Raw genomic sequence first — 18,023 nt, 5'->3', positions numbered from 1 at the left:
CACGATATTTACTCAAAACTCACATAAAATATTTGAAATACAGTCCGACCAAGTGGGCATAGTTATCCTCTGATGCTGATAATCTCATCATGGCCAAATATTAGAAGATTAATCGGCCTGGATGAATGTAGTCAGATATTTTCATAAAATATATTTCACTTTCAACACATGTAAGAGTAAAATCTTTAACCAAGGTGCTAATATTTAAAACATTTTATTTTCACACATTCCAGAGCATAATTTAAAAATAAACATCAAAATAATATGCAGCAAAGGAGGAAGTCTTGCCTTTTCTTGACGTTTTAAACAAGTTTTTAACAAGGCAAGTGCAGTTTCTGACTAAATTATTTTGATAATGAGGTTTATATGTACATTTAAAAAGAAGTCCATACATTGGCCTATTTTAATTTGGGAAATAATGTGCACTATATAGTAAACCCTCTCGATCCTACATAATGCCAGGGAATAAAAAATAAGAAAAATATAAATACAATAAGTCAAACTAAACATGACGAATTATATTTCTACAAGAAATTAAAACTGAATTAGGCCTAATGTTTAATTACACAAGTGACATAACTACATAATTCAGTATCTGCTGTTCCCCACTCTTGTAAAAGTCTGAAAGTCTGTCCTTTAATGGTTTTACACTTACAAAGTGTACATGTACTCTAGCGAAGAACAGATAAACATCCTCTTGCATTACTCAGCTTTAGAGAGTAAATGTTTGATCACAGAAAAGATAACACACCACCTTTTGCAACTTTCTTCTTTGCTAATACCTTCTTACATGAATCCATATTGGAATTGAAGTGATGAGAACTTTGTGCAGTTCAACAGAGTCACAGGTGAATAAACTGTAGTTTACTCCTTCCACAGGTAAAGAGACCATCTATGACCTGTAAAGCTGCATGGTTCATCTTTACATAAATTCAAAACAGATTTTTTTTTTTTTTTAAAGATGTTAATCCAGTCAGTGTCATCTAGTCAAAATGGGAGAGACTCACAGAGACTTCAAATCACAGAGAGCTTTCAAATTTAAACTACAATTGACAATAAAGTTCTGTTGCATTATTGTATTTCAAGGAAAGCTGAGAATATCACACTTGAGAGATTTCTGAGGCTGTCTTGGAGTCACTGTCATCACCAATTTCCTCCTTGGATAGTTGGCAACTGCATGTATCTGAGGGCAATCCCATCCTATGTGTGCATGCTTGGCTTACTGTGAAATTATGCAATCATATCAGACACGTGAATTCCCTACACCTCCAGTTCTCATTGGGAAAAAAAAAAGAAAATGTATGTTTCATACAAAATATTTACCACAATGTGAAAATAGTACTTTTTTGTTGCATTTGAATATATATATATATATATATATATATATATATATATATATATATATATATATATATAGCATTCTGAGTAAATTCTAGAGACTGTTGTGTGTGAAAATCCCAGGAGATCAGCAGTTACAGAAATACTCAAACCAGCCCATCTGGCACTAACAATCATGCCACGGTCCAAATCACTGAGATCACATTTTTTCCCCATTCTGTTAGTTGATGTGAACATTAACTGTAGCTCCGGACCAGTGTCTGCATGATTTTATGCACTGCACTGCTGCCACACGATTGGCTGATTAGATAATCGCATGGATGATTGTTGGTGCCAGATGGGCTGGTTTGAGTATTTCTATAACTGCTGATCTCCTGGGATTTTCACACACAAAAGTCTCTAGAGTTTACTCCGAATGGTGCCAAAATAAAAAAAAACATCCAGTGAGTGGCAGTTCTGTGAACTGAAATGCCTTGTTGATGAGAGAGGTCAACAGAAAATGGCCAGACTGGTTCGAACTGACAAAGTCTACGGTAACTCAGATAACTGCTCTGTACAATTATGGTGAGAAGAAAAGCATCTCAGAATGCTATTCTGAGATGCGGGTTGGCGCTGTTTTGGCGGCATGAGGGAGACCTACAAAATATTAGGCATGTGGTTTAAATGTTGTGGCTGATCGGTGTATATATATATATATATATATATATATATATATATATATATATATATATATATATATATATTGATTAATTATTACAAAAAGTATTACGATATGACCATGTTTTTCAGACTGGTCTTTGAAGTACCGGTAATTTGGAAGTGCCATAATATGTAGCCTAAATATTGTAATCACTTCCATGGAATACACTGCATCATAGCATCGCCACAGAACTTTTTTTTTTGTTTTGTTTTGTAATTGAATGTAGCAATGGTAAATATTTTCTTAAAATTTCGTAACATTTAGCTGGCTTAATAGAGATTGATAACTGAACGAGAATGAAAGTGTCACTTACTTTTTCTGTGCCTCCTGTGTTTGTAAGTTTGAAAAGCAGTATGCATGATAAGTACCAGGCATATCAACACAGTGATTGTTAAAGAAGCCATCACAACCGGATTAAAATTTGGGCTGCTGATTTCTCCTTTGTCTGTTAGGAAAAGTGTAAAGAGCATGGTAAAACCAGTTAAACTGAAATAAATTAAACAGATGTTTTTTAAAATGTTGAAAATATCTTAAAACAAACATCTAATAAATAAATCTATTTGTTATCTATTTTGTTAGTAATACAAGGAGTATTTGAAAACTACATTTGACTTAGAGAATTAATTAGTTTCCTTTAATCAAAACAAAAAAGACAACACTTTACAATAACGTTGTATTTGTAACATTAGTTAACGCATTAGATATTTTGAATAATTTATAAGATAAGCATTAATTAATCTTGTTTAATGTGAATTACTAATATATATATACACTATATTGCCAAAAGTATTCGCTCATCTGCCTTTAGACGCATATGAACTTAAGTGACATCCCATTCTTAATCCATAGAGTTTAATATGACGTCGGCCCACCCTTTGCAGCTATAACAGCTTCAACTCTTCTGGGAAGGCTTTCCACAAGGTTTAGGAGTGTGTTTATGGGAATTTTTGACCATTCTTCCAGAAGCGCATTTGTGAGGTCAGACACTGATGTTGGACGAGAAGGCCTGGCTCGCAGTCTTCGCTCTAATTCATCCCAAAGGTGCTCTATCGGGTTGAGGTCAGGACTCTGTGCAAGCCAGTCAAGTTCTTCCACACCAAACTCGCTCATCCATGTCTTTATGGACCTTGCTTTGTGCACTGGTGCACAGTCATGTTGGAACAGGAAGGGGCCATCCCCAAACTGTTCCCACAAAGTTGGGAGCATGGAATTGTCCAAAATCTCTTGGTATGCTGAAGCATTCAGAGTTCCTTTCACTGGAACTAAGGGGCCAAGTCCAGCTCCTGAAAAACAACCCCACACCATAATCCCCCTCCACCAAACTTCACAGTTGGCACAATGCAGTCAGACAAGTACCGTTCTCCTGGCAACTGCCAAACCCAGACTCGTCCATCAGATTGCCAGATGGAGAAGCGTGATTCGTCACTCCAGAGAACGCGTCTCCACTGCTCTAGAGTCCAGTGGCAGCGTGCTTTACACCACTGCATCCGACGCTTTGCATTGCACTTGGTGATGTATGGCTTGGATGCAGCTGCTTGGCCATGGAAACCCATTCCATGAAGCTCTCTACGCACTGTTCTTGAGCTAATCTGAAGGCCACATGAACTTTGGAGGTCTGTAGCGATTGACTCTGCAGAAAGTTGGCGACCTCTGCGCACTATGCGCCTCAGCATCCGCTGACCCCGCTCTGTCATTTTACGTGGCCTACCACTTCGTGGCTGAGTTGCTGTCATTTCCAATCACTTCCACTTTGTTATAATACCACTGACAGTTGACTGTGGAATATTTAGTAGCGAGGAAATTTCACGACTGGACTTGTTGCACAGGTGGCATCCTATCACAGTACCACGCTGGAATTCACTGAGCTCCTGAGAGCGGCCCATTCTTTCACAAATGTTTGTAGAAGCAGTCTGCATGCCTAGGTGCTTCATTTTATACACCTGTGGCCATGGAAGTGATTGGAACACCTGAATTCAATTATTTGGATGGGTGAGCGAATACTTTTGGCAATATAGTGTATATATATATATATATATATATATATATATATATATATATATATATATATATATATATATATATATATGTATGTATTACATTAAAAGTTGTAGGTTAAAATGTATGTTAATCGATAAACTAACATGAACAAACAATAAACAGTAGTATTTTGACAAATTAACATTACAAAATCATTGTTAGTTCAGGCATGAAACTTTGAATGGAGCAAGCTGATAGGTTCTTTGAACTTGCTATCTATTAGCCAGTCAGCTCGCTTACATGTGATATGTCAAGCCAATCGGATCCCATTGTGCAAGCTGATAGGTCCTCTGATGTGTAATCGGGCAGCCAATCAACTTGCTGCCGGTTTCTCTGCAGCAGAGGGAGTTTTTTCTATACCCTCCATCTCCCCAGCTCCACCTGTCTAGATCTGCTACATGGGGATTGTATTTATGTCTACGTAACTGGGCAGCAGCATGTCATACATGTATGATGCAGCATGTCTTGTGTTTTTCTAATTGTGCGGCAGCAGCAGCATGTCCACATGCTTAACTCAGTATGTCTGTAATGTTCTAGCAGTAGCAAGTCTTTGTACTTGCTCTGCAGCAGCAGCGTTGCAGATCTAATCCACCAAGACCAATATCCTATCAATATGTCATACCCACGTTAACATGCTAAATCTTTCAGAGAGTTGTCATGACTGAACACATTTTTTGAATATAACTTTTTGTAAAGTGCTACACAAAAAGTATACATGTATACTGAGTATATAAAGAGTATATATTTGGCTCCCACTGTCATGTAAATCCTAAAAAATATTGGGAAATGGCATGAGTTATATACTTATAATCAGTGTTTTGTTTTTATCTAGTTATAATCTGCATTATCAGCTAGAAACTTAGTAATTTCTATAAAATGATTTTTAGACATCCTTATTAAGACATCTTTTTTAGACATCCTTATCATATTTCTTTAGAAAAAAGTACAAACCATCAAGGCCACATCTTGCATTGTGGGTACTGTTTCCAGGGAAGATCACACGCAAGCCATCACACCTGATTTCAGAAACTTAGTTATCAACTTATATAAAATCTCAACAAGCTCTTCTTTAAGAACTTCATTAAAATATAGCAAATGCAAAGCTTTACTTTGCAAATGGTTTACACTTGCTGTCCTCAGCGTCATTGAACATGGTGTTTGGACATGGCTCACAGTGGTATTCGTACTTAAAATTACCTGCAAAAACACAAAGAATAACAAAGATAGATGATGAATTTAAAATAGCTGTATGCATTTAGAAAAATTAATGTGGCTTTTGAATTAAAGCTAAAGTGTGTAATTTTTGTGCCACAAATTGCTAAACTAATCACTGTTTTCAAACAGATCTTGGTCTTGTATTGTACAAACAGATTTTCCCACACCAAACTCACACCACTGGCTGAGCCAATGTTTCTATGTCAGGCTATGAAAAAATTACACACATCAGCTTTGATTATTTTTTAATTTTTTAAGTGTGGTCTACTCTAAGCCCTCTCTCACAGGTGTCTTTCTGCCCTCTCCACACTAAGACCACAATAAAAGTTCCCTAATGGGCAGGAAAGATACATAGAGAAGATGAATTAGACGAAGATCATAAATATCCAACATTGCAGCCTTTCCAGTCATGTGTGTAGGTAATAACTGTGTAATGAAATAATAAAATAAAGACCTTACCCTCTCTCATCAGTTGATGACCTGGTTTGCACTTTTCTTTGGGCACACACTTAGAGCATTCATCGTCATTGCATAAAATCTTGCCTTCACAGAAACATTTGTCCTTAAACTTCGTTGAGCATCTCTCACACACACTGTCACTGTTGTTCTCTTTACAATGTTCTTTGGGATATTCACCTGGACAGTATAAAAAGGAAACAATTATTGAGGTCTAAAAAGTTAAAGGTCAAGTTTCTTTAATATAAAAGGTGTAAAATCATTCAAACCCCAAAAAAGGATGCTTGAACAATTTTCTATTTTTGCATTTACTTTTAATCAACTGGTCTCAAGGTCATTTTAGTGTATGATGAAGTTTGCACAGGTGTCCTAGCAGAGCAACCTTGGGTGTAATTCATCATATTAACCATGGGCATTGCTCTAAGTTTGACCACCAGAAAGTGTACATATACTTTGCATCTTAAATTTGAATAGTATATAGTGTTTTATCATTATTTAGATATTTTGTTGTCTAATGAAATTACATTCATGCATTTTTAAATGTAGCTTAAGTGTCCAAATACTTTTGGGGGTCACTGTAAATATACAGACATGACAATCTTAAAAATATGAACAAAAAGCACATATAAAAAATCAAGAAGCAGGATACAGTAATTACTTTGAATGACACTGAAACTTCAGATCGCAATGACAGTGCTCATTTAAGTCTTGGAATTTCTATGGTGGTCTTACCTAAAGGGCAGGTCTTACAACATTTCCCTTGAAATGTATACTCAGACGTCCAGTCACAGTTGATAGCCAGACTCAAAATCCAAATACTACAAACACAGAGAAGTGAAAACCAGAGCTTAGCAGTGTCCATTCTATCAAAGTGGTAAATTGAAGATTGCTATCGAATTTCTATTCTTACCCCTTTATAGTCTGTGATCTCTTCTTGATCTGTGACGTGGTTTCAGCTCGCCCACAAAGCAAGCAGAGGCGTAAACACATGAGAAAACGAGAAAGGCCAAAACCAATGAGGCAAGGACTGAGAGAGAATGATACACAAAGTGTGTGTATAAAATGTTGTTTTATGGACAAATCTATAAATGTCTATAAAATCTTGTAATTGCTTATTGAACTGGCTGGATATTGCCTAAGATTTGTTTTGGGGAGCATGTGATCTAGGCAATGCAATCTTTTTGTGGAAAGGGAAGGTAAACATGTGCTATCACATCTCTGGTGGAAGAAAAAAAGGGTGTTTAATGGTTTAAAGGTGATGTTATTTTTGTCTATGTTAAAATGGTTTCTTCTATCCTAGCTTAACATGCACAGAATACTGTAAGTAAGCCATTCGTAGGTTGACCTCCTGAAGAGTGTATGAGCTATGAACATTGCTATTTTCTTTTTTTCTTTTTTTTTTTTGAGCATTCCCACCAGCATGACAAAGCAACATTGGCTCAGCAAATGACGTTAGTTTTGGGCAGGACTATCTGTTTGTTATACCAGTGGAGGTTAAGGGAAGTGTTTGGGAAACCTGTTTTAAAAAAAGAATGTGGTTATCTTTGCAGTTCCTTTTGGTAGTGCTAGTGCCGTAGAAATGACACACTTCATCTTTTAGAATAACAATGTCTATAATCTACTGTTGGTTGTGATGAAAACAATGGTTGGGTGTGGCAATCAAGGTAATATTTATAATACATTCAGTGAGCACTTTATTAGGAACACCTGTACACCTACAGTACTTATTCATGCATTTATCTACTCAGCCAATCTTCTGGCAGCAGTGCAATGCATAAAATCATGAAAATACGGGTCAGGAGCTTCAGTTAATGTTCACATCAACAATCAGAATTGGGAAAAAATGTGGTCTCAGTGATTTTGACCGTGGTATGATTGTTGGTGCCAGACGGGCTGATTTGAGTATTTCTGTAACTGCTGATCTTCTGGGATCTTCACGCACAACAGTCTCTAGAGTTTACTCAGAATGGTGCCAAAAACAAAAACATCCAGTGAGCGGCAGTTCTGCGGACGGAAACACCTTGTTGATGAGAGAGGTCAACAGAGAATGGCCAGACTGGTTCGAGCTGACAGAAAGGCTACGGTAACTCAGATAATCACTCTGTACAATTGTTGTGAGCAGAATAGCATCTCAGAATGCACAACATGTTGAATCTTGACGGCAGACGGGCTACAATAGCAGAAGACCACGTCGGGCACTTGATTATTATTCCTAATAAAGTGCTTAGTGAGTGTATGTGCAATCACAGTTTCACTGCATATGAGGTTGTGGGTATATGATAAGGATAGGTTCGTGGGCAATGAAGGAGTCAGGAGACAGCGAACAGTTGAGTGTTTATTATATACTTCAGCTTCACATGCACACTTTCAAACACAAAGCAAAAAAGGCTCTGGTGGCCAACTCAAAGTAGCTTTCACTTTCTCACAGCTCTATTGCTCTAGGCCACTCTCTCTCTCCTCTCTGCTACTCTGGTGGGCCTTATCAGGTCTCCCTCTGCCATCACTATAATGAGAGACAGGTGTTAGAGTAACTACAGCCCAGGTGACGAGCCTTACAGATTTCCCTCTCCCGCAGGCAGACACATGACCACGCCCAACCTCCATGACACTCACTTTTATGAAGGATTTTATGAAATCTCTATGGAAGAATCAAATGGGAAAAATTGCAATGTTGCATTCTATTAATTTCAATACAGATGACTGAAGAGAAAATACATTTACTGTATACTGCAATGAGCATAAAAATACCTTTTTACGATTTTGAAATGGATTTTAGTTTAGAATCAAAATTAATCTTGCTTTGTCCGCCATCTTGGATTTATCTTTTCAACGAGCTCATCACAGAGCGTTCTGGGATTGCCTTGTCAAAGCCAAAAAAGGTACAGTATCTTACTTTCACACTAACACATTTTTGTTTGAAAAATAGTATTAATTTTGCTATGTTTACACCCCTCATCCACACTAGAACAACGCTTTTCTCCACCAAAAATGGAAGGTGTTAAAAATGCTTTCTAGTAGGTTACCATATATTAAAAACATGCTAGAGAGGTTGTCAAAAGAGCTTAATGTGTAATTGATTCAGTATATTCCTTTAAAAGAGCTTCTGCAAACTCACAACCTCGCCAGCTTTTATAGTTAAGAGGACTCCGTCCTGATGCCTTGTCTGATTGCCAGCTTTTTTGTTATCAAGGTTATCTACACTGCGTAGAATAAAAGGAAGAAGCACAGCATCAGAAAGGATCTCTCAACCCTCTGTTGGTATGGTGACACTTTCTGAGAAAGTTAAAGAGCGTCCAGACCAAAGCAACCAGACCACGGAAAAGTTTCTTGCTTCAGTTGTCAGATTCCTTGAGAACTCTATTCTGACAAGTTGCTCAATAGACTGGCTAAAGTAAGTTTATACATTGCAGAACTCACAAAGCACTCATACTTTCTAAAACCAGTGCCTTTACATTATCTAGCACAGTATATGCTCTACTGTAATCAGTTTAAAGCCACTAGACAGTTTAATCAATCAGCTTCTTTTTCTATTTGTACATTGTAACTTGCATTCTTTAGATTTACTGCATTTGTATTGCAGTTTACTTACAACAACATCAACAACAAAAATAATTATAATTTGTTTTATTTTTTATAGCATCTTTTCACATGAACAACAAATACAATTAACAATATACGCCTAATTACAGTTCCCTGTCAGTCACTCACTCGACGTTGTGTCGATGTAGTGACACTAGGGGTTCGATCTTGAGAGCCCCAAACACCTTTACTTAAAATAGAAAAGGCCAATGAAAATTGGTGAGTGGAATTTGCATGCCACTCTCCGCCCCGGACATACGGGTATAAAAGGAGATGGCGTGCATCACTCATTCAAATTTTTTCTTCGGAGCCGAATGCTTGTGTGTTCGTCCTCTCACCTATTGCTACACTGCTGGATTTTTTTACGGCACATATCAGCGGTCACCCTCGCACGGTTGAGTGTGGTGCTTCCCCTGGGCGCTTTGGCAGCCTGAGTCTGCGGGTGCTAAAAGAGTATATTCAAAAGAGTATATTTTCGCTAAAAGAGCTTGCGCAAACGCTTGCCGTCTTTTTAAAGATGTCCTTCCACGTTTGCGCTACTGGATGTGGCCGTTATCTCTCCCCTCCAGATACCCATGAAATCTGCCTCGAGTGTCTGGGGCACCAGCACGCTGAGGCAGCTTTCATGGAAAGGTTGTGTTCCCATTGTGAGAACATTCCCATGAGAACGTTGCGGTCGCGGCTCAGTTTCTTCTTCTTGAAACAAGGAGCCACCGTGGCTGCTCCCACGGGCGGTAGAGCACAGGATGAGGCGGACGCTGAGATGGCAGCCGTGCTTGCCTGGGCAGCTGCGGACATCGAGCTGAAGTGGAACCCTCCACTCTGTCCTGAACGTTCGCGGCTGGATGATTGGTTTCTGGGCTCGGAGCACGACTCACGGCCGCACCCCGCCCCGGTGCTTTTCTTCCCGGAAGTGCACGAGGAGCTAATGAAGTCATGGAAGGCACCTTTTACTGCCCGTACACGTTTCGCAGGCTTGTCGACTCTGACTACCCTCGATGGCGGAGCGGCTAAGGGATATGTCGAGCTTCCCCAGGTAGAGCACACCGTAGTAGTGCATTTATGCCCGCAGGGCGCAGCCACCTGGCATGACTGACCAAGGATCCCTTCCAAGGCCTGTTCCTCTTTAATGACGAAGTCTTACAAGGCCGTGGGTCAGGCCACTTCCACCCTGCAAGCCATGGCCATACTGCAGGTCCACCAGGCCAAGGTGCTGAAAGATCTGCACAAGGGTAGGACCGACCCAGGGCTGATGCAGGAACTGCGCACTGTGACCGACCTCACCTTACGTGCGTCGAAGCTCACGGCGCGCACCACGGGGCGAGTGACAATGTCCATTCTTGTGGTCCAAGAGCGGCACCTGTGGCTCAACCTTGCGGAGATGCATGATGCCGAGAAAGTCCGCTTTCTTGATGTGCCCATCTCCCAAGGGGGGCTTTTTGGCAACACCGTCAAGGATTTTGCCCATCAGTTCTCGACGGTGAGGAAGCAGACCGAGGCAAACACATCCTGCCATAGCGCAACCCAGCTGCATTCAGTCCACCGAGGTCCCACACCCCGTCTGCTTCTCGCCAGAGCTGTTCCCCTGCGGTGCCAGCCTTGGCTCCTGTACCATCGGAGCCCACACGCCGGCCTCAAAAAGTTCCTCCCATGGGAAGTCGACTCCACCTATCCTTCAGCCGGCCCCCAAGAACCCCAGATGGGCTTCGAGGCGGTCCTGACATGTGCCACCCAGAGATGAGGCAACTACCCCTGACCGGTCTGGCCTGGGGCATCTCTCCAGCCCCACCATCGCCCCTGCCCCAGCGCGTGGTGAGTATTACATCGCCGAGTGCCCTCTGGGCCCTGGCACCCACATGGTCAATAAAAGAGCAGTTTCCTCATTCCCTGGGCCAGTGCACTCGCAACGGCCAGGCGCTGGAAGTCTTTCCGGTCAATCAGGCGAACGCGAGTACCTCCTGTTCCCTCATTCTCCGTCAAGAGACAGCCAGCGAACAGGTAAGTGTCCTGGTCTCTGGGGCTGCTCGCCCACCCCAGTCACCGGCCACTGGCCATTGACCTGAAGGACGTGTATTTTCATGTATCAATCCTTCCTCGACACAGACCCTTTCTTCGGTTTGCCTTCGAGGGACATGCATACCAGTACAAGGTCCTCCCCTTCGGTCAGTTCCTGTCTCCTTGCGTCTTTACCAAGGTCGCAGAGGCTGCCCTGGCCCCGCTGAGGGAGCAGGGCATACGCATTCTCAATTATCTCGACAACTGGCTAATCCTAGGTCACTCGCGAAATCTATTGTGTGCGCATAGGGACCTTGTGCTTCAGCACCTCAACTGAACTCGGGCTTCAGGTCAAATGGGAGAAGAGCAAGCTCTCCCCTGTGCAGAGCATCTCTTTTCTCTGTATGGAGTTGGACTCGGTCACTCTCAAAGCACGTCTTATGACCGAACGTGCTCAGTCAGTGCTGACCTGCCTGAAGACCTTCAGACAGAAGATAGTGGTGCAGTGAAACAATTTCAGAGGCTCCTGGGGCATTTTGCATTCTCGGCGGTGGTTCTCCCCCTCGGATTGATGCATATGAGACCGCTTCAGCACTGGCTACAGACTCGAGTCCCGAGGTGGGCATGGCACCATGGCACCCGGTGTGTGACCATCACGCCACAGTGCCATCAGACTTTCAGCCCTTGGTTGGACCTGGTGTTTCTACGGGCAGGTGTTCCCCTAAAGCAGGTCTCAAGGTGCATCGTGCTCACAACAGATGCCTCAAACTCGGGCTGGGGTGCCGTGTGCAACAGGCAAGCAATATCGGGGCTCTGGACGGGGCCCCGACTCCAATGGCACATCAACTGCTTAGAGTTGCTGCTGGTATTGCTGGCCCTTTGGCCATTGATTCAGGGCAAGCATGTGTTGGTCTGAACCGACAACACAGCGACCGTAGCGTACATAAACCGCCAAGGTGGCGTACGCTCGCATCGCATGTCGCAAATCGCCTGCCGCCTCCTCCTTTGGAGTCTGCAGACCTTGAAGTCTCTGCGAGCCACTCACCTTCCGGGCATCCTCACCCGTGCAGCGGACGCTCTCTCATGGCAGGTAATGCTCCACGGGGAGTGGAGACTCCACCCCCACATAATCCAGCTGATTTGGGAGAGATTCAGGGAGGCACAGGTAGACCTGTTTGCCTCCCAAGACTCCACTCACTGCCCCCTGTGGTAATCCCTGTCCAAGGCCCCCCTCGGCATGGATGCCTTGGCGCACAGCTGGCCACGGGGGCTGCGCAAGTATGCATTTCCTCCTGTGAGCCTCATTGCACAGACTCTGTGCAAAGTCAGGGAGGATGAAAAGCAAGTCCTGTTCGTTGCGCCATACTGGTCCAACCGGACTTGGTTCTCTGATCTGATGCTCCTGACAGTAGCGCCTCCCTGGCGCATTCCCCTGAGGCAGAACCTTCTCACTCAGGGGCAAGGCACGCTCCAGCACCCACGGCCGGATCTCTGGAATCTCCACGTCTGGCTCCTGGACGGGACGTGGAAGACCTAGCAGGTAGACACGATCACTCAGGCCAGGGCCCCCTCTACAAGGCGGCTGTATGCCTTGTAGTGGCGTCTTTTTGCCAACTGGTGTTCTTTCCATGGGGAAGACTCACAGAGATGCGCTGTCGGGTCTGTGCTGTCTTTCCTTCAGGAAGGGCTGGAGAGATGGCTGTCTCCCTCTACCCTGAAAGTGTACATGGCTGCCATAGCAGCTCACCACAATACACTGGACAGGAGATCCTCACAACAGCATGACCTGATCAACAGGTTCCTCAAAGGTGCGAGGAGGTTGAATCCTCCTAGACCTTGCCTGATCCCCTCTTGGGATCTCTCTGTTGTCCTACCTGCCCTACAGAGAGCTCCCTTTAAGCCCAAGCAGAGATTAGCCCATTGGATTGTGGATGCAAGTCTCAGGACTTGCCGTGCCCCTTGGGAGTCCAGGCGCACTCCACTAGAGGTGTTGCGTCCTCCTGGGCACTGGCAAGGGGGGCCTCTCTAGCAGACATATGCAGAGTTGCGGGTTGGGCTACACCCAATACATTTGCGAGGTTTTATAACCTACGCATAGACCCGGTTTCAACCCGAGTGTTACACGGTAACAGCAGGTAGACCGGGCGGCTGGTTGAGTGTACCGCTTGCATTGCACCTTTCTAATTTTTTAAAGGTGATAATGTGCGCCTTTTTGTCCACAACAGTTCCCCGTACCCGGTGAACTCCGGATGCCTCTTTAATTCTTAAGCACTGTTTATGATGAACTCGGCAGAGGAATAACGCCACCAGGCCCAGTTCTCGTGGTATTCCCCTTTTTCAGGTGAGCCCGTGTGCTCGGGCTCAGTGCTCCATGTGTGGTGTTTCCCCCTTGGTAATCCCGTATGATGAGTTTCCACTGTTCGGTTTCCCCTTAGGTGAACCATGTTTCCCCTCGTCAGAGCTTTCTCTGCCTCGGCCACTGTGCTGCGTACCCTCTCTGTAGATAGGGTCCTCCTGTGGTAACATTCCATACACGTACTTCCACATGTTAACCTCCCTCTGGCAGGATGTGGTCTCCATAGTGCTCTCCTTCCTGGAGAGGGAAGAGCACTTCCCAGCACAATCTCGGCAGGAGATTGCTTAACAGCAAATTAAGAAAGGCACTGCCGGTAGCCTACTTGGGTAAGTGCCTCCTCCCCCCTTAACGAGACTAGGGAGATGCCTTGCCTAACTCGCTGGAAGGTCACGACGTGGTTGAGCACTGGCTGCGAGGCATGCAGCAGCATGCCTTTGTCCACTCTTCCATACCTCGTGACACGGTTCAGTGCCTGTGGTGTTTCCTATAGGAACCCCTAGTGTCACTACATCGACACAACATCGAGTGAGTGACAGACAGGGAACATCTTGGTTACTGATGTAACCTCTGTTCCCTGATGGAGGGAACGAGACGTTGTGTCCCTCCTGCTGCAGTGCTGAACCAGCCTCTGACATGGCCGGGACTCTCTATCGGCCCCTCAGCATAAATCTGAATGAGTGATGCACGCCATCTCCTTTTATACCTGTATGTCCGGGGCGGAGAGTGGCATGCAAATTCCACTCACCAATTTTCATTGGCCTTTTCTATTTTAAGCAAAGGTGATTGGGGTTCCCAAGATCGAACCCCTAATGTCACTACATCGACACAACATCTCGTTCCCTCCATCAGGGAACAGAGGTTACATCAGTAACCAACATGTTTTTGTTTTTGAAGATATTGCTTTTTTTGGCTGATGCACTGTAGCTGATTCCATTGTCATTTTATTTGGTAAAGGAGAGAGGGGGAATATTGTAGTACTGTAGAAGCAGATCGTGTGGAGGTTGGAAGCTCATTTCTCCACAGAGGAACAGAGAAACTGAATGATCGTGAAATTGTCTTTTGTGCCTATATGTGACAACAAGGCACCGCTTGTTCACTGACCGGAGAGAGCAAGTTGGGACATAGACCTGAAGGAGTGAATTGAAGAAAGAGGGTGCTGTTCCACAGGCTGTCCTGAAGACCAGAGTCAAAGCCTTGAATTTGATGCAGGCAGCTTAAAGTAACCAGTGGAGTGAAATCAAGTGTGGGGGACATGAGCCATCTTTGGCTGAATGAAGACCAGATTCACTGCTGCATTCTGGAGCATCTGCAGTGGCTTAATTATGCTAGCTGGGAGGCTGGCCAAAAGAGCATTACAGTAGTCCAGTCTTGAAATGACCAGAGCTTGGACCAGGAGCTGTGCAGCATATTCAAACAGGAAAGGTCAGATTTTTCTGATATTGTAAAGCACCAATCTGCAAGACCAGGCAGTTGATGAGATTTGGGCAGTGAAGTAAATCTGGTCATCTACCACCACTCCCAGGTTCTGAGTGGTCCTGGTTGGTGTGAGTGTAGTTGAACCAAGATTAATAGTGAGGTTGTGGTCAACAGAAGGTTTGGCTGGTATCACGAGGAGTTCTGTCTTGGCCAGTTTAGCTAAAGTTGACACACCTTCATCCAGGCCGATATCTCTGAGAGGCAGGCTGGAACGACAGGTAGAGCTGCATATCATCTGTGTAGCAGTGTAGGAAAAGCCATATGCCTTGTGGCTGGGTGAGCAAGAGACAGACACAGTGGGTGTGGCGTCAAGCCTCGGAGAGGCATTTATTGGAAATAATAATCAAAATAACAAGTCCATAAAAGGGGAAAATAAAGTGTCCAGGGGGGAATAGTGTTCATAACAAAGGGGGAATCTGGCATCCTCGTGATGAGACGGGGCTCCGTGAAGGGCGGAGTAGTGTCCATGGAATGGCCCAGGCATGAGCTGGGTCCGTCGGCCACACACGCTCCCCTCCAGGGTCCACGGCGCGATGGCGGCTGTGGCCCTAAGAGGTGGGGTGACGATGATGAGCCGGAGGAGCGTATCATTCCACCACATCCCCCCTCCTAGCATCACCCCGTCGGCACCTCCTCACATGCTCCTATCCAACCATGGAGTTCAGAGCCAGAGGTGCACACTCTTTAGCTGCCCACACAGGAATGCTACTTCCTCAACCAGGCCCTACAGTCGGAGTGGATGTATGGGGGATACCTCTCCGGGCCAGCTCTCCCTCTCACTCGCACCCAGGTGGGAACAGAGAAAAAACACATATTAATATGACAGCCTCAGCCAGCCACTGGGTAAATGCTTATTAAGTGCCACTTACCCCTTTTGCTGCAGCTGGGAGGCCGTCCCCGTGTTTTCTCCATCCCAGTCCAGGCTTTCCATCTAACCGGCGAATGAGAGGAAGAGTGACGTCACTGTTAGTGCCCAGTTGTGCCGTCTCTGCCCACAAAAGTGCCTGGATTCTCCACCACTGTGGCAGCGTGAGCAAGAGACAAACACAGTGGGTGCAGCATCAAGCCTTGGAGTAAATGGTGGAGTAGTGGACTAAATTACTGAACTGGTAAGCAGAAGGTTGTTGGTTCGATCCCCACAGCCACCACCATTGTGTCCTTGAGCAAGGCACTTAACTCCAGATTGCTCCAGGGGGATTGTCCCTGCAATAAGGGCACTGTAAGTCGCTTTGGATAAAAGAGTCTGCCAAATGCATAAATGTAAATGTAAAGTCCATAAAAGGGGAAAATGTGTCCAGGGGGGAATAGTGTTCATAACAAAGGAGGAATCTGGCATCCTCACAGTGAAACGGGGCTCCATGAAGTAGTGTCTATGGAATGGCCCAGGCATGAGCTGGGTCTGCCGGCCACACATGCTCCCCTCCAGGGTCCACAGCGTGAGGGGCGGTGGCATCCTTGGCGGGTGACAGGGGAAGGCAGCTCATCGCATCAACTCGTCCGAAACCTCCCAGCTCTGGTCCTGGGTGTGCGAGGATGCCAGTGTGTGCATACATGGAGATTTGAAGCCAGCTCCCTGAGAAGAGGTGCACTCTGTGTTTTAAAGACAGCAGTGATGAAGCATTATTCATGTCACATGTGCTTCTTCTACCACTGTCAGAAAGAGGTTTATTAATTATGCACCTCTTCTCACTCTCCTGCCCAACTCCCATCATGAGCCTTGCTGAAGGGCGGCCCTAAGAGGCGGGGTGACGATGACGAGCTGGAGGGGCGGAACATTCCACCACAGCCTTAATTATCGGACCAAGTGATTTAGTGTAGATCGAGAAGAGAAATGGTCCAGGCACTGATCCCTGAGGAACACCAGTGGTCAGCTGGTGTGACATGGACACCTCTCCTCTCCAGGTGACCTTGAAGGATCTGCCTGTGTGGTAAGACTTAAACCATCCAAGCGCAGTTCCTTTGATGCCCAGGTCAGAGAGAGTGGATAGGAGAGAAAAAGTGGACAGGAGGAGTGGACATATTTGTGCAATTAGACTTTTGACTATAAATATACTGAGATATAGCCCTTGTGAAAACTTTCCCATGAGACCTCTAGCCCTGGTCTCCCCTACTTAAATTTTTTACTTATAATTATTAACAATTTACTTATATCAAAAAGTGACATTGGGCTGACAATTAGTGTATGTGTGTTGAGCTCCCCTGGAAGTGAACCCCCAACTAGAGCTTTGCCTCTAACTCAGTCAATGACAATTAAGTAATACAACCAGTCAGCCAGTCATTATCTCAAAATGAACCCTTGGTGATCAGCCAGTCACCCTTAAGGTGTTCATTGTGTAATTATTACACATTATCCTTCTTAAAGCACACATATTTATATATATATATATATATATATATATATATATATATATATATATAAAAATGGACATTAAATATAGATTTGAACTGAAAATATATTTTTATATATGAAAAAAAGAGACCACAGAGTCATCCCAGAGAAATGAACAGCTAGACAACCTGGGACAGCAGTTATTTGTATGTTTTGTGGTCGTTGTACAAAAATATTTAAACCTGGAATGACCATGCAGAATCAAGTTTTCAAGTGAACGATGTAACTTCTTCATTTATTAGTAAGAAGTATATAAGTAAAAGAATCTGTGCAGAACTAACAGTTAATGGACACTTAAAAAAATCTCTCTGTGCGTGTTGTATGTGTGTAAGATAATACTAAAACTTGCACAGATTTGCATGTCAGCTATGACCTTTAATTCAAAGACACTTAAGCCCACAAACACCAACACACTTGACAGTGCTCACTTATCACATCACTGTACTAAAAGAGCAAAAATACAGATAGATTACTTTATGCAA

At 43.9% G+C, this 18,023-nt stretch overlaps 1 protein-coding gene across 1 annotated transcript; it reads right to left on the bottom strand.

Moving 5' to 3' along the window:
* Positions 1 to 234: 234 nt before the first annotated feature.
* LOC127446407 (uncharacterized) lies at positions 235 to 16,083 on the bottom strand. Its single transcript, XM_051707313.1, has 9 exons — positions 16,022 to 16,083; positions 15,140 to 15,424; positions 6,657 to 6,773; positions 6,479 to 6,564; positions 5,750 to 5,926; positions 5,185 to 5,272; positions 5,027 to 5,091; positions 2,352 to 2,483; positions 235 to 1,222 (listed from the first exon to the last, which is right to left on the bottom strand). Exons 1-9 carry the CDS (start codon positions 16,081 to 16,083, stop codon positions 1,101 to 1,103), a joined length of 1,134 nt encoding a protein of 377 aa, XP_051563273.1. The 3' UTR covers positions 235 to 1,100.
* Positions 16,084 to 18,023: the final 1,940 nt, after the last annotated feature.

Source organism: Myxocyprinus asiaticus, chromosome 9 (genome assembly GCF_019703515.2).
Source record: "Myxocyprinus asiaticus isolate MX2 ecotype Aquarium Trade chromosome 9, UBuf_Myxa_2, whole genome shotgun sequence".
NCBI classification, from domain to species: domain Eukaryota; kingdom Metazoa; phylum Chordata; class Actinopteri; order Cypriniformes; family Catostomidae; genus Myxocyprinus; species Myxocyprinus asiaticus.
The sequence above is the reverse complement of the archived record's forward strand: the minus strand, read 5'-3'. Positions and strand labels throughout refer to the sequence as shown.